Below are 16,015 nucleotides of genomic sequence, written 5' to 3' on the forward strand. Positions count from 1 at the left end.
ATGTGGATATCAGAAACTATGTTTAAGACAATAATAACAATACCCATTTAAAAATGGAAAATATTCCTCTTTTGATGTAAGAATTGGGATCTGGGAAAGGTTACACATGTTTTATATTTTGCCTTATCTGTTAAATAACTGGCAGCAATTTAATATGTCCATGGAACTTATTGGAAGATATTGTATACAGTACATCAGTACTGTGACACCTGTGGATGCTAAAAGTAGGAAATGTAGTATGGTACTTTTAAAGGACCATAGAAGTAAAACTAATGAGAGCTGAAATACCATATTTTATTATAAACCTTTACAAATAAAGAAAAAAAGTGTAAAAATAGTCTGTTAGTCAAGCTAGGAAAAAAGACGATTGTGGCATGTCTGACCTTTTCTGTTCTGCTGAAATGCTGTGTGTTCCGAAACACCAACCGTTTCATGACAAGGTGTTGCATTGGTATGATCTCTGTACAAAGCTGTGTCTTTAGTGGAGAACATGTTCAGCTTTATGTCAGAATAATTGTTTGACATTTAATTAGGACTAAACAAATAATACTGATGCGTCTTTAATTATTCCTTTTGTTCTTTATCTGCTTTGTAATTGCATCGGTAAAACATTGATGATGTCACAAGGTTAATATGCATCTAAATTGTGAGCCTAGTTTCCTGTTTAAAAAATATATTTTAAAAAAAAGCAAAAAACAAGCAAAAAAAAGCGTTCAACATTTCATCCAGCAGTACACCGCACTGACTAGTAATAAGACGAGAAAGAGCTGGTGAAGAGTCATTGTTGGCGTCACCAAGGAGTTAAAAAGTCTGGCTAAGCTAAAAGGTTTGTTATTTTAGGAATTAAAACAAAAAAATAAGCTTTGATGGTCTTGGCAGCCGGTAAGCTCGCTCTGCACTCTGTCTTTCATCTCATTCGTTTCTGCTTGTTTCATTAGCAAAGGATGAATTTTCAGTAATTGGGAGTCAGAGGAGCGAGGGATTTCACAAGGCACTGGTTACATTTGTGCTTTATTTTCCATGACTCAAAGAAATGGTCAAAAGAAAAAAAAGAAAAAACCTGAGGGCTAAAAAGCTTGAGTTGAATGTAAAGTGTAAAGGCATTACTATACCAAGCAATGCTGCCAGGAGCCTTTCTGGCTTTTTTCTAAACATTGAGCAAACTGTATGAACATTCCTTTGGTTTCCATAGTCATTGCTCCACAATTAAAACCTTGTCCCAACTTTTAATCCGTCACCAAAAGAATCCTGAACATGTATATATTTTCCCTATACTTTATGTTATACTTTTATGTATCTACAAAGTGTGACTTTAGTGTCAGGTTATTTTCTCTCCACAATCTATGCCATTTATGTCTGCGTACTGGAAAAAAAAAACCAGACATATAAACTCATAAATAATCACAAAACTACAATTCTATGAAAAATGATCATGTGATGCATAATAGGACTATTCCACATAAATAAACCCCTAGTGCTACTAACAAGGAGAGCTATTTGAATCACCTCAATTGTTCTTCTGCCTAACCTAAATTATTGGCTCCTGTCTATGTGATCATTCTGGCCAAGTCCCAGATTTGCCGTGCCAAGGTAGAGATGTCCAGACCCTCTACACTTGGGTATCTCATTTAATCCCTGCATTCCAGCCCAGTGGTTTTCATATGTGGCCCTTTTTGGTAATTTCCTGCCAGATTCCTGCCCCTAACTTTTGGCTGGTTTAAATTACTGTTAAGCGGATTTTGAGATTGAATTGTTAGAAACTGATGGGAAGTTTGACTCTTAAATGAAAATAATTTGTCTCTTGCTTTGTGCAGCGAAAGAATAAGAGTATTGAATTAATGTTAGATATAATGCCTATGGTATGACTGGAGTGTGAAATGACCCTTTAAATGAGCCACAAATAGTAGTTATGTTGTGCACAAAGGAGTAGAGTGGTTTGTCGAGATGGAGGTAGAGAAGTTAGTCTTTTAAAATAAAAAACAACTTCCCATGTTGATCAAGTAATAGAATAGGGAAGAAGCAGCATACATAAGGGTGTTTATTTATTTGAGAATATTCTCTATATTCAGAAAATTTGTGAATTGCCATATGTGGAAAGCAACACAGAGGTTTGTACAAAATGTGGCTGTGCACACGCTTTTTGAGGGATTGCTCGCACCAGGGTCCTCTAGACAGAGAGGGCATGTCTCCATGGTTTCACTGGAAAATTACAAATAACATCCAGCCACATCTAGTGGTTTCTTTAAGTGGCAAAGGAAAGTAATATAGCTACAACATATTCTGACAAAGGCCCATGTAGAGCTGAATCTTTGTCACTGTATTCTCGTGTCTGGACATTTTCTATGGGCAAAGCAGTCTGTGGGAGGTTTTGATAAGGAGGTGTAATTGTGTTTGTATAGAGCTAATCTAGTCATGGTGAGATAAATGGTGTGATATTTTAAGGAGTGGACACCGTTTGAAATCACAGTTTTTAGTAAGCTGGTGAAATATATGGTTATAGAAATTTATATTAAAGGACCACTATAGGCACCCAGACCACTTCAGCTTAATGAAGTGGTCTGGGTGCCAGGTCCAGCTAGGATTAACCCTTTCTTCTATAAACATAGCAGTTTCAGAGAAACTGCTATGTTTATAATATGGTTAATCCAGCATCTAGTGACTGTCTCATTGACAGCCGCTAGAGGTGCTTCCGCGCTTCTTAGTGTGAAAATCACAGTGAGAAGACGTCCTATGGACTGGCTGAATGCGCGCGGCTCATGCCGCACATGCGCATTCAGCCAATGACAATGACAAGGAGGAGGAGAGGAGGAGGAGATTCCCCCGCCCGGCGCTGGTAAAAGAGGTAAATTTAACCCCTTCCACCCCCTAGAGCCCGGCGGGAGGGGCACCCTCAGGGCACTATAGTGCCACGAAAACGAATATGTTTTCCTTGCACTATAGTGGTCCTTTAAGGACCTCACATTCGGATAGGTTAATTTTGTATCCTAACAGACAAAATTGATTTGATATATCAAAGGTACCCTATTACACAACTTTAAGAACAATCCCTACTTATCTACCAATGTATGTCCAATTGTTCTTGGCGGATAGCTCACTTGCTTTTGCCTCAATTTAATATTGTGGGAAAAGCTTTAGAAATTATTTAATATTTTTGAAAAAAAAAAACTTTAAATTATTATTTTTTTTCAAAATATATTGTATATAACAGCATATATCAACATACCAAAAACTATCAAAATATTACAAAATTTAAATATTTTAAATAAATAATTTTAAAAGTTTGTCCAAAAATATTAAATCACTTGGAAAGCTTATACAACAATAGTCAATTGATGCTTAACAAGCCTATCATTCTTGTGTATTAAATTTTTGCCTTTGGCTTAGATAACCTCAACAACGTTTAGGCCCTTCCTACCATCATAGACAGGTCTGACCTCATGTGTTTCTTTCTCATGTAACGACAAAAATTGTGCTGAGATTTCTCCTTGAATAACTTTGTTTTCACTCTGGGGCAGGTTGATCACATTGCTTGTTATACTTTTCTTTTACAAAAAATGGAATGCAGTAATCTCTGACATAAGTAGTTCATCTTCATTTTATGTATGCCTTAACTATTATGCCAGCACAAACCTGCATGTATGTCTCTGTACCACAAACATAAAGAATTAAAAAAAAAATACAATAGTAAGTTTATGCCTATATTTGTATAAAAAGTTGACATGTGTTTTCTAATCTAAATCAAGTTGCTTTTTCTCCAAAATAATGGTATGATCCAACTATTAAGTAGGTACCATCTACGGTAGTTAAAAGGTGGTGGATAGCCCCGTATAGAAACCTAGTTCTTACAGCTTGTATTCTTGTATCCATGAGAACCTAGTTCTTACAGCTTGTATTCTTGTATCCAGGAGAACCTAGTTATTATGGCTTGTTTAAAGATTATTCTTCCCAAGTCTCATTAAGTTTTATAAGAAAAATAAATGGTAATCAAAAAAACATTAGTTCTGCATTTTTGTATTAAATGTAAAACCTTATTTATGACAACTATTCCATATTTCAACGGATATGAGACAGGAAAATATGTACTTACATTTTGTTGTCCGTGGAGTGTATTTTTTTCATAGTGTGGATATAGTAGCTCATTATTAATATATCTTCCCCATCTGTCATTCCTGATGTTTCCTTTTAGTACTTTACTTCGGTTACCTGAATTCTGCTGACCTTTCTGCTGTAGTCTATATACTGATCTTTGACCTCTTTCTTAAAACTCATCTTCTCGATCTGACATTCTTGTCAACACTTGCGACTCTGTCGTCTACTTTGCAGTAGTCTATTATGATTAATTTACTGTGTCTACACATATTCTAGGTCTACAGGTCCACAGTGTCTCTACTGTCTTTTGCTCCAGTGTAAATTCTCAGACATCATTTTTGTCTTTTTGCAACGGTTTTATTGAATATCCAGTGAGTTTTAGGACCTGGTAACAACCTAGACTCATTTATTTTCATAGATTTATGATTTCACAGGTTTTAACAAAGTAAGCACACTGTGATTAGAGGTACCTCTAATAAATAGGCAATTATATTAGGATTGCAATACATTTACAAGCGTGTAGGTTACACCTTTATAATTAACACAGAATATTATAGCAAGGTGAGGAGATATATCTAAGCTGCAACATTGCACTAACACATGGCTCCTGACTTCAGAGTCCTGTCCTGCTGTCCTGATTTAGTTCCCTTTGACACAAGATACAAGGGAAGTTACCTCTAATGATGTGTTTGTGCTCTGCCGTGGGTACTAGGGCCAGGCAGACAGTGTCCTGAAGATTGGGGGCCAACCAGGAGGCTATCTCTCAGTCCGACATGTTTGACCACCTGACATGCCTCCTTTAGCGCCCATTATAGAATTCTTAGTTGTGACATTGGTGACACCCCCTAAAAGGCCCATCTAGGTGTCCCAATTTCATACCGTCCAATTTTGGGAGGTATTCTAATAATTCTTTTTAGAATATGTTCTGCGCAGTTTCACTAAAAACAAACAACGATTCCAGTGTATTGATGTATGATCAAAAAACATGTCTTCAAATGAGTGACATGGTTACCTTTCTAAAAACGAAAAGTCCCATTGCTGACAGAAGCAGGTTAAAGACAAATAGCAGGTCATTTTCAACTGTTACATAAACTGTAAATAGGAGAACCTGTGACATCTTGTGATATCTCTCGTGTGAATCTTAGGTTAAACAGGAAGTGGCTGTGGGGCTTGTCAGCTTATCTGCTGGAGTTCCCTAATGAACACTTGAAAGGTTAGTTTTACAAATTGATTAATAATGTATTTTGTACGTTCGTGCTTGCGTGACTCTTTTTTTTTTTTGTCATGGATGCATTTTATCCAGCAGAAATAAAAGGTGACCTTGGTCTACCTTTTAATGCTTTTTTTTTGTGCGAAGGGTAAAAAAAATCGCTATAATGCAGAATTAAGAGTAGAGGAAAGTGACCGCTAAAAAACACAGAAGTGGCCATTGTCCTCCACCATAGCAATGAAAGATACCATGGAGTCGTGTGACAAAACACTTCACAATTTGTTTAAACCCAATAAGATGAACAAATGCATGTGTGTTTCTTCAGTAGTTGATGCCCTACATAATCTGCTAATGCCCATTCTTTCAGGAAGCCTACATTGATATTGGTTTCTTTAAATCAATCACTAGGTGGATGTCACTTATAATTAATTTCCTACAATTATATTATGCATTGTACATCTCTCATCTAAATGTTTAACCCATTACATGTTCCTATCACTTAGGAGTTTATTCACTAAACACTGAATGGTAGTATACTGAAAAAGGAAATGGCGAAACGTTGGCTAAATTAGGCACACTGTGACGATGACTGGTTGTAAAATTACCAAAATCTGTTCTTTTTTGGCGTAAACTTAACAAACTGGTTTTCAATACATCACCATTTGGTGTTTATTAAATAATCACTTTATTTTTTGACCATTTATTCAATTAAGACAAACTTTCTAATCTGTGCCCACAGTCAACTACCCACTTTAGCCTTTAAAAACTAGTAATATGTCTTAAAGTAAAACCTTTTCCTGGCAGTTTGCCAAAACGTCAATGTAAACTGTAACTGCATGAAGACATGTCCCCAGTGACCTCTTTCTATATAAGTACAAGGAAGTATCACCTCACTTAAGGTGTCTTACTGACCAGTTTATCCATCTACTCAGTCTATTTATAAGTCCCCAGGGAAATACATTCGTAGGTTATATTGTACCTCTTGTCCAGAGCTTGTCTGTGGCAGACAATGCCGGTCCACAAGAATATTACGTGTGCTGTAGAGAGTCGTAAACATCTAATACATCTACTGTCAAGCATTATAAAGCTTTTTCTGTATTACTATGTAACAAATGGGCATGAGAAAGGCAAATAGTTTAAGTGCAAATAGTTTTGAAGTGCAGTTTACTGTCCTTCTATATTTGTACGTTTTTTTTTTTTAATTCTTTATTTCTTTATTGTCGGTAGTGGTTTTATCATTGAACAGGATAAAGTTTCTTGAATATATAAGATACAAGACATGCATATGGCTTGCTGATTTTTTGCTTCTTAAAATTATTCACCCTTTTGCCTAAGTTTAGCAATCTTGAAACGCTGAGCAAATGATCCTGCTAAGGGACAGGTGCTGCGTGTAAAGCCCTTGAGCAGAATTATTCTTCCAAAACTAACTGCAGGAAGCAGACTTTTAAATAGAGAACCTGAACCCAACGAGGGAGTTTAACGGCCCCAATCTTAATTAAGTCACACACTGTCTTTCTGTTCGTTAAATTATCTTCCTTTCCGCAAAAATAGGTTTATGCAGAATACATTATCAAATACCATTCAAATGCCATAAAAACCCTAAATTCATAGGTATATCTACAACTGTGAAATCGACTTGACTGGTCCTTGCAAATCACTGTTTTGGGTGCAGATATGTTGTGCAAAGAGTTGAGATAGCCCATATATAGAATATTTTGAGTACAAATTATATTGATGTGTATCACAGGGACATCTTTGTAAAGGATCTGACAGCTGGTTTGTTAATTTACTTGACAGATTATTTTTGTACTTTTGTGTTTTAATACATTAACCAATATTTTAGTTTTTTTCCAAAATATTAGTTTTAATTGCAACAACATAAAATGCACTTACAGGAACAAGAGATGAGGTTTCTGTTTAGATGTGTATTCAATCTAAAGGCAGATGGTGCCAAACAAATGGGCCACTTTCATAACCCCATAAGGATCATAAACTGCTCCTTAAAAACCCTGTGGTAGTATGGCATCTCCTGCTTATTTTACATTTGCAGTTCTACACAGCACAGAGCTTTTATATGATTTGGAGCAAGCTTGGTTTATGATGTATCATTTATAGTGGTCTTCATAGCTTGAGCACTGTTACAGCTATTTTAGACAATGAAATTATGAAGTTCACTCTAAATGCTCCTCACCTAGACTTCCAATCTTCCACCTGTAGGAATCAGTTGATCTGGCATCCAGGCTCGCTGCTTAAGAGCGCATGTGATGGTCTTTTGCCAAGCCCAATATAAGACCTGTTTTTATTGTTTCTCTACTGGTATTCTCCCTATTTACTGCCTATAGCTCGTGGATAATGCCAGTAAATATTCATAGTGTCCATTCAGTCCACATATTACCAACTGTTATAGTTAGTGAGTGTTGTTCTACAGTCACATTTCATTGAGTGACATTTTACTCATGCATACTTTGATTCTCGCTATTTTTCAGATTGTTCATACTCTTCATAGGTCGTAGGTAGTGCAGCCGAAGGGAGTGGTCTATGGTCTTAGTGGATAATCCTCATGACCCATGCATAGTTGATCTAGCCTGATTATTTTATCATTGTCCATTCATGCATATCAAGCTTGCTTACTTATCGATGACTACTCATGCATACACTGCCTGATACATTATATCTTGTTTATAAAAAAATAAAAAAATGTGCAGCTTATCATGACATGCAGTTTCATGTTCCTCTACACTGCCTATAATTGTATCATAAGCCATTGCTTACGTGTGTTTGTACCACTGCACATCAGAAAAAAAAAAGAATGTAAAAAATAAAATAGTAAGCGTTGCCTGATTTCAGACAGTCTGACCCACAGTGCATAAAGATGGCTGTCAGAAAGAGGCAACGGGAAAGGTAGCTAAGTGATTAAAAAAAAAAAAAAATATCAATATTCATTAATGTAAAAAAAAATATGCAAATAGAGATTACATTAAGATATGTTTTAATGACCGTTATCTGTTTATTCTTTTTCATTGTAGAATAACCTACACAAAACCTCACAGCATCAATCAGTCTAAAATTTCTGAATACGTCTGTGTCTCTGTATCTCCAATTAAAACTTAACTACTATTTTTTTTGGCATGCGTTTTAAATATGCAACTGCTTTGTAATGTTCATCCGTAGCAGGACATGAAGTACTGAAAATCCTTCATCCATTATTCCTGGTAAAATACTTGTATAAATCTAGGTAAAATGCAGTATTTAGATATAATTGGTGTTATTTTTTAAAGGGAAGGATTGGTGAATCATCTCATTTTTGGGATTTATTTTTTCTTGTTTGAATATTCCATACTCAAAGTTCAATATTCTCTCATATTTATTACTTTTGCAATGTTTCCATATTTTGTCTTTTGAAATAGGTTTTATATATCACATTTCATACATTAAAAACATTTAAACCTATTTTCAGATATGGTCTTGCACCTTAAAGGGATTCTCCAGTGCCAGGAAAACATATTAAGTTTTTCTGGCACTGCAGGACCCTACAGTGCCCATTTCCCTCCCACCCCCCATCCGAAGTTGCTGAAGAGGTTAAAACCCCTTAAGTTACTTACCGGAGTCCAGCGCCGATGTCCCTCTGCGCTGGGTTAGGCTCTGCCTACTCTCCTCTGATGTCGGCGGGGAGACCTAATGCGCATGCGCGGCAATAACTGCGCATGCACATTAGACCTCCCCATAGGAAAGCATTATTTAATGATTTTCTTATGGGGATTTCGGCAACACTGGAGGTCCTCACATAGCGTGAGGACCTCCAGCGTCGCTTAAAACACTTTTCGTGTTCTAAGAACACAGAAGTCCCTCTAGTGGCTGTCTGATAAACAACCACTAGAGGAGGACTTAACCCTGCAAGGTAATTATTGCAGTTTATAAAAACTGCAATAATTAAACTTGCAGGGTTAAGGGTAGTGGGAATTGGCACCCAGACCACTCCAATGGGCAGAAGTGGTCTGGGTGCCTAGAGTGTCCCTTTAAGCTTGGCTTAGAAAGTGAGGCAGAATAGATTCAAAATATTGGCAATGTTTTAGTTAGTGGGATATAATTGTGGAGGCAATTAAAAATGGTTACATGTTGCAAAACTCTTTTTAAAACACTTCTGACCCTCCAAAAAAAGGACAATTTTCAGAACACTTTGATAGATCACCCAGTGCTGCTATTTTCAACTTATTTTAAACAATAATAAGAGGCTTTGGTATGTCTTTTTTTATGTTATTAACAGGTTGAGTTTTCCAGTGTATTATTTTCTCAGTACGCTACAATTGAAATCTGCTTATACTGTAAAGTTTATAATTGTGAACCTAAAGGGTATACTGGCTGTTTAAGGAGGCTATTTTTCATTTCATAGAAAAAAAAATATGTAATTTGTCAGATTGTTGCAATATAGTCTGTGATTTAGGGTGGGCGACTTCTCTAGCTGTTGGTAAACTAAAACCCCCATAATTCTCTGGGAGCCATAATCTGGCAATAAATCATCGAAGTTGTAATCAAACAAGATTGGAGACTGTGGTTTGACACCACTGTTTAAAATGTTGCGGATTACCAATAATATTTATAGAAGTGCTTAAATAGTGATTTTTCTCCCCATTAATGATTACAACTGCGTAAGTATGTTCAGGGTAGAAATCACATTTTCATTATTTTCAAAGATAAAACAAACCAAAATATAGAAAGTAGTGCACTTACTTTTTCGGTATATATCTGAATATTTTTTTTAATCTAATTATGGAATTTTCTTTTCTGTCTGCCCTTTGGCTTGGAACTGAAGTCTATGGCAGCGATAAAACTGCAGGAGAACAGGGAAACTCAATTTATATCCTAACTGCAAATCCATAAAAACTCTCAAAGAATAACACAATATTACAACTTATTGGAAAATAATTGTGCACAGATTCTTGGATTCAGCACTGAAATAAAAACCCAATACGATGACTGTTTTTAATAAGTCATAAAACAGAAACAGCATTTTTATAACAGCAGTAATGTTTCAGGCAGTAAGTACGCGGCTTACAAAGTAAGATTTAGCCGACTGATAATCTAGTTCGCCATCACATACAAAAATGACATCTTGCTTTCATTTCCTTCTTTTAGGAAAGGATCAAGCTAGTAGCTTGGAGGTGACCTGGCCCGATGGTCGAATTTTTACTCGTGGCATTTCTGAAGGAGAAATAAACACTGTGCTGGAGATAACGTACCCAAACGAAGAAGAGAGTGTAACAAAACCAACGAATATCGAGGTAATAATGTTTCTGAAATTTATTGAATGGGTTTAGCAGCTGCATCTGACATTTTCTGAAAGACGCTACAGTGCACCTGTCATGCGAACAAAAATGTACACTTTAGCCTTCTTTTATGCAATTTTATTAGCCCTATTTCTAGTAAAATATATAGACAAAATTTCATCAAAGATTGGAAAAGTAACGTTATAGCTCTGTGCATTCGGGGGGAAAAAAATTGCATGTAGTAGAATATGTATTCTTCCATAACGCACATGCTCAAGATGCAAGGTGTGTACCGTGCGCAAAACATTCTTAGATGAACAGTGCACATGGCTCACTGCATATAGAAGACACAAACCATATGGCGATTTATTTTAAAGGAAAACTCTAAGTACTATAACCACTACAGCTTGATGTAGTGGTTATGGTGCCAATCGTGCCCTAATGCCCCTTTTGTAAGGAGTCAAGTTGTTTTTTAATGGCTTGTCTTATTACCTGTGGTCCTCCAGGCGTTGCTGCTTTCCTCAACTACCATTTGTAAAGAACCAGAAGTAATAACCAGGAACTTCTGTTCGCTCTCCTGAGCAGGTGTAGCTCAGAAGAGTTGACTCCTTACATTGGTGCAGGCGAGGGGGGTTTATAGCGCTTGGCGTAGTGATTATACTGCTTTGCATTTTCCTTTAAGATATACAGGTACGTGCGATTTGAGTCATGTAGATGCAGTGAGAGCCATGCTTACTGTTAATGTATGAATGTTTTGCGTATGGTACATGCGTTGTATTCTGAGTATGTGCTGTATGGGAAACTAAAAATCGCAATGCTTGGAGTGTTTCTTTATTCTGTGCACTTTCTATAGTTCAGTTTGCTAGAAATGCATTAATTCAAATGTATTACTTTGATAAAAGATCATTTTTATCCATACATTTATTGGTGGCAAGTCTGCTTTCATTGAGTAAAATATCGTAATATATAAATATATGATAAATATTTATTTAGAGCTCTTCCTCCCTGATGGAAACAATTCGTTGCTTTGTTCCATGTTGTTGGCATTACATGAATAATGCAAACTCTTTCCCTATAGTTTGAGTAAATATTTTATTTATAAATTGCTCTTATCTAGAGACAGACTTCTTGCTACTGTAAAACCAGTGTTTCCATGTATTTAATACAGATGTATTTGCTTTATAATATTTAGTATTCTAGAGTGAGTTTTTGGAGAATTAAAGCGGCACTGTCATGGCTGAATCCAGTTTTTTTTTAACCCCTCTCCGGACTCCACTACATCAAATTGTCCCCCTAGTTACCCACAAATGCCACTAACCCCCCCCCCCCCCCCCATCTTGTCTATTTTTTTATCTTTATTTTCTGCCCGGACCTAGATAGCGCTGTGAAATTCTTGGGCATGCGAACAGGAATTTCATCTATTTATTAATTTGTCAGAAAGATGAATAAATGAATACAAATTTTCAAATGAATGAACAAAGACCTCTTCGTTCATTTGTTTGGTTTATTACAAGTAGGGAGGTACCAGCTCGCAGCTCCCTCCTTGTAATATGTAAAAATTGAAGCGGCAGGGAGCATTGCTCCCCGCCACTTCCTAAGTCCCTCTTGTCCTCCCTCACTCTATGTGTAATTTGACTCATAACCCTCTGATTGGTTGCTTTTTCAAATCACACAGCATGGAAAATTCCAAAGAACTTTCCCACGCTGTGTAAAATGACACAGAGCACTCTGAGTGGTGAAGATGGATTATTTTTTTTGGGGGGGGGGGGCGCTCGGGTTTTTTATTTTATTTTCAAAGTTCAACGGGTAGTATGAATTTTTACTTAGCCTTTTTTGGGGGCTGAAAAAAGAAGATTTTTAGAAAAAAGAAGACATCAAATGGTAAGTTTGTTCTATTTACAGGTATTTAGTTTTAGGTAGGATTTTTTTTAAAAAAAATGTGGGTGGTAGGGTGACTAGGGACTAGCGGCTTAGGGACCCCTAGTCACCTTGGGGGATTCATTTAGCCCCCATACACCGCCCATGGGTGGGGGCCATGGGGGGAGGACAATAGGTACCCCCCTTATTGTAATTTAGGGCCTGCACCCGCCGCTCATGGGGGGGGGGTCGGAGGGGAGGACAATAGGTACCCCCCTCATTGTAATTTAGGGCCACCACCCACCACTCATGGGTGGGGACCAGAGGAAAGGACAATAAGTCCCCCCTTATTGTAATTTAGGGCCACCACCCGCTGCTCATGGGTAGGTGTGGGTGGGATGGCAGTAGGTCCCCCCCTGCTTATTGTAATTTAGGGTCCCCACCCACCGCTCATGGGTGGGGCCTGGTGGGGAGGGCAATAAGTCCCCCCCATTTTAATTCAGGGCCCCCACCCGCCACTCATGGGTGGGAACTGGGGGTAGGAGGGTAGATCCCCCCCATATTCATTTAGGACCCCCACCCACTGCTCATGGGTGGGGTCCGGGGGTCCTGCTAATTGTAATTTAGGGTCCCCACCTGCCGCTCATGGGTGGGTTCCTGGGGGGAGGGCAATAGGTCCCCCCATTTTCATTCAGGGCCCCCACCCGCCACTCATGGGTGGGGGCAGGGGGAGGACAATAGGCCCCCCATTTTTATTTAGGACCCCCCACTGCTCATGGGTGGGGGCCGGGGGTGGGAGGACAATAGGTCCCTCCCATTTTCATTTAGGGCACCCACCCGCTGCTCATGGGTGGGGGCCAGGGGGAGGTGAATAGGTCCCTCCCATTTTCATTTAGGGCCCCCACCCTTGGGCGTCAGGACGCTAGGTACCCCCTTCAGTTTAATAGCCCTCACTTGCATGGCACAGGTGGGGGCTCGGGAGGGGGGACACTAGGGTTATTTTTTAAGAAAAAAATTACAACAGTAAGCAGCCACAGGCAATATAGTGAGTAGGGGCAGAATTTACTAATACTAAGTAATCTTTACTTAGTATCAGTAATGTTGGCTGAAAGACCAATTTAGGTCTTTCAGCCTTTTGGTAGATAGCTCCCTAATACCGTGGAAATTAGGGAGTTATCTACTAAGCGGCTGCAAGATGCAGCTGCGGCACAAATCTGATCTGAATTTCATTAATTCGAATGACATTTAAGTCCCGAATTGCGTCCTAACATTAATGAACAAACTGTTCTCATTCTGTTAGGATGAAATTTGTTAGATTCGCCAGCGTTCTGTCAGGATGTTTGGGAATACTGACAGGAAGCATCACAAGATCACGGAGGAATGGTAAGAATTGTGGGGAAATCTCTCTGACCAGAGATGGTCAGGCATAGGAAACCTCCATAGTCCCTACTTTGTCTCAAGAAATGAAGACAGGACAAAATGAAGAATAGATCCTGACAGAGGAAGAGAAGACGAATCGATTGGAGAAAGGCAAGTTCAGCATGACAGTGCCCCTTTAAACTATCCTAACTTTGAATGTTTATTTGAAAAATAATTGAATTGTGCAATTGTATTTGAATTCTTGTATCTATTATTCTGATATAGATATTATTTTGGCGATAGAGAATTGTAGTGATTCATTTATTAAAATACAGAGTTTTTATTTCTTATTTCTTATTTCTTAATTATCTGATTCTTAAGTGTATTAATCAAATGCAGTTCTCTATGTGGCTCGTTTTTACTAATAAATCTTTAATAATGTGTTCTACAGTGAAGGTGTGAGTGTCAAGACTGGCCCTTGGGAACACTGTCAGATATTTCAATTTAACATGTATTTATTTAATCCGTTCATCTAGTGTGGGGCTGGCTGGGCATCGCTCTAAAATTCTAGTGTGTCTGTCTGTGGCCTTTCATAATTTGATGCAGAGCTGGCTCTATTTGAGCAATTATGGCTTTTGTCTAAATATCACGTGATTATTTCTAGATTTTAAATAGCTGATGATGGTTTTCCAAGGGTCTCTGTATACATTCTAAGATACTTTTTCATAACATAAAAATTGCCACATTATCTTTTCGGCTTGGGCCAGAGAGTTAAAAGGATACTATAGTGCTAGGAATACAAACTTGTAATTCTAGCACTATAGCTCCCTCACTCCCCCTCTCCTGCACTGTAGGGGTTAATAAACCCCTACCGTACTTAACAAATTCTATCACTGACATCCCTCGGTGCTGGGTGAACGCACTGCCTCCTCTGACATCACTCGACGGGGGAGGGGGGCACCGTCTCCCTGAATGTCCTCATGCAAAGTTTGAGGACATCTGCGTCAGGCGACCAATAGTCTCCTAACAAGCAGGAAGTGGAGGCAGTCTTAACCCTGCAAAGCTTTTATTGCGATAATTAACATTGCTAGGTTAAGGGGGCAGGGACATTGCACCCAGACCACTTCAATAAGATAAAGTGTCTGGGTGCCTATAGTGTCCCTTTAAATGAAGTGACAAATTCCTGACAGAATATTTAATGGATGAACATCATATGATGGACACCTCCTGCCAGGAATATTTCATGGAGCCACATATTTGACAAACCAAATACCTTATTGCAGTGTTTTTATTTTGCACGCCTGGCCACTGTCAATTTAATTTTCTTCCAAGCTCAAGTGTAGAACAATTAGAGATAAAAATGTGACAATGAGGCAGTAATAAAGTTAAACTATAGAACAGGGGTCAGCAACCTTGTGCACCAAGATGGACCACATCTCCCATAATGCTCTCACAGCTATAATGTTGACAAAGCATTAGGGGAAATGTAATTAAGGTTGCCTACACCTGCTATAGACTAACAGCAGATTTAAAGATTATGCGTAAAATACCAAGACAAAAGGAGAACTGAAGATCAGAGTTGGGATTCGACCACCACACAGTGATAATCAAGCCAGAAAAGCTGCTATGCAGACGGCAAATTAAACTAAATTAGTTTCAGATGTTTGTCAAATGCACCATTACAGATGTAATATATTACTGATGTCTCTAGCAAACACTTTATGATCAATTTATGTTCAAGCAATATACATAAATGTTACTCTCACAAGAACTATTTAGCCAAAGATCAAGTACCTCCTGGTTTAAGACTCATTCCCTCTGTCTACCCTCTGAGCTTACTGTATTTAGAAAGGTGTGAGTGACTTAAAACTTTTTGGAATTGAGATACAGGTTGGTTAAAGAATTGCTGTACGTGTCAACTGTTTGAATTTAATGCCTGCTTTTTGTTCATATTCCCTTGTTGTATGTTCTTCAAGATATTCAAAGTTTGTTACCTCTTCTCTGACAATTTAAAATTTTGTTCAAACTTTGTCTTTGATTTAATAAACTTTTTAAATGATTGAATATTGTTAGAAAGCTATCCAAATGATTTATCTACAAAATTCCCAGACTTTAATGGAGAATTCTGTAGCTGAATCATTTGGATACTTTTGTAACCGTATTGAATCATTTGGAATGCTTATTAAATTGAACCTTTGTCAAGTTACTTTTTGCTCTGAGAATGATAGAATAATAG

The 16,015-nt window shown here is 37.8% G+C and overlaps 1 protein-coding gene across 2 annotated transcripts in view; it reads left to right on the forward strand.

Annotated features, from left to right (window-relative positions):
- Window positions 1–16,015, forward strand: part of CRTAC1 (cartilage acidic protein 1) — a 478,485-nt gene that overhangs the window by 448,426 nt on the left and 14,044 nt on the right. For both annotated transcript variants that reach the window (XM_063435174.1, XM_063435175.1), the window contains exon 12: window positions 10,433–10,578. In XM_063435174.1, the coding sequence (XP_063291244.1) occupies window positions 10,433–10,578 (146 nt within the window). The remainder of the gene's footprint in view (window positions 1–10,432; window positions 10,579–16,015) is intronic.

The sequence above is a fragment of the Pelobates fuscus genome, chromosome 10 (genome assembly GCF_036172605.1).
Source record: "Pelobates fuscus isolate aPelFus1 chromosome 10, aPelFus1.pri, whole genome shotgun sequence".
Lineage (NCBI taxonomy): Eukaryota > Metazoa > Chordata > Amphibia > Anura > Pelobatidae > Pelobates > Pelobates fuscus.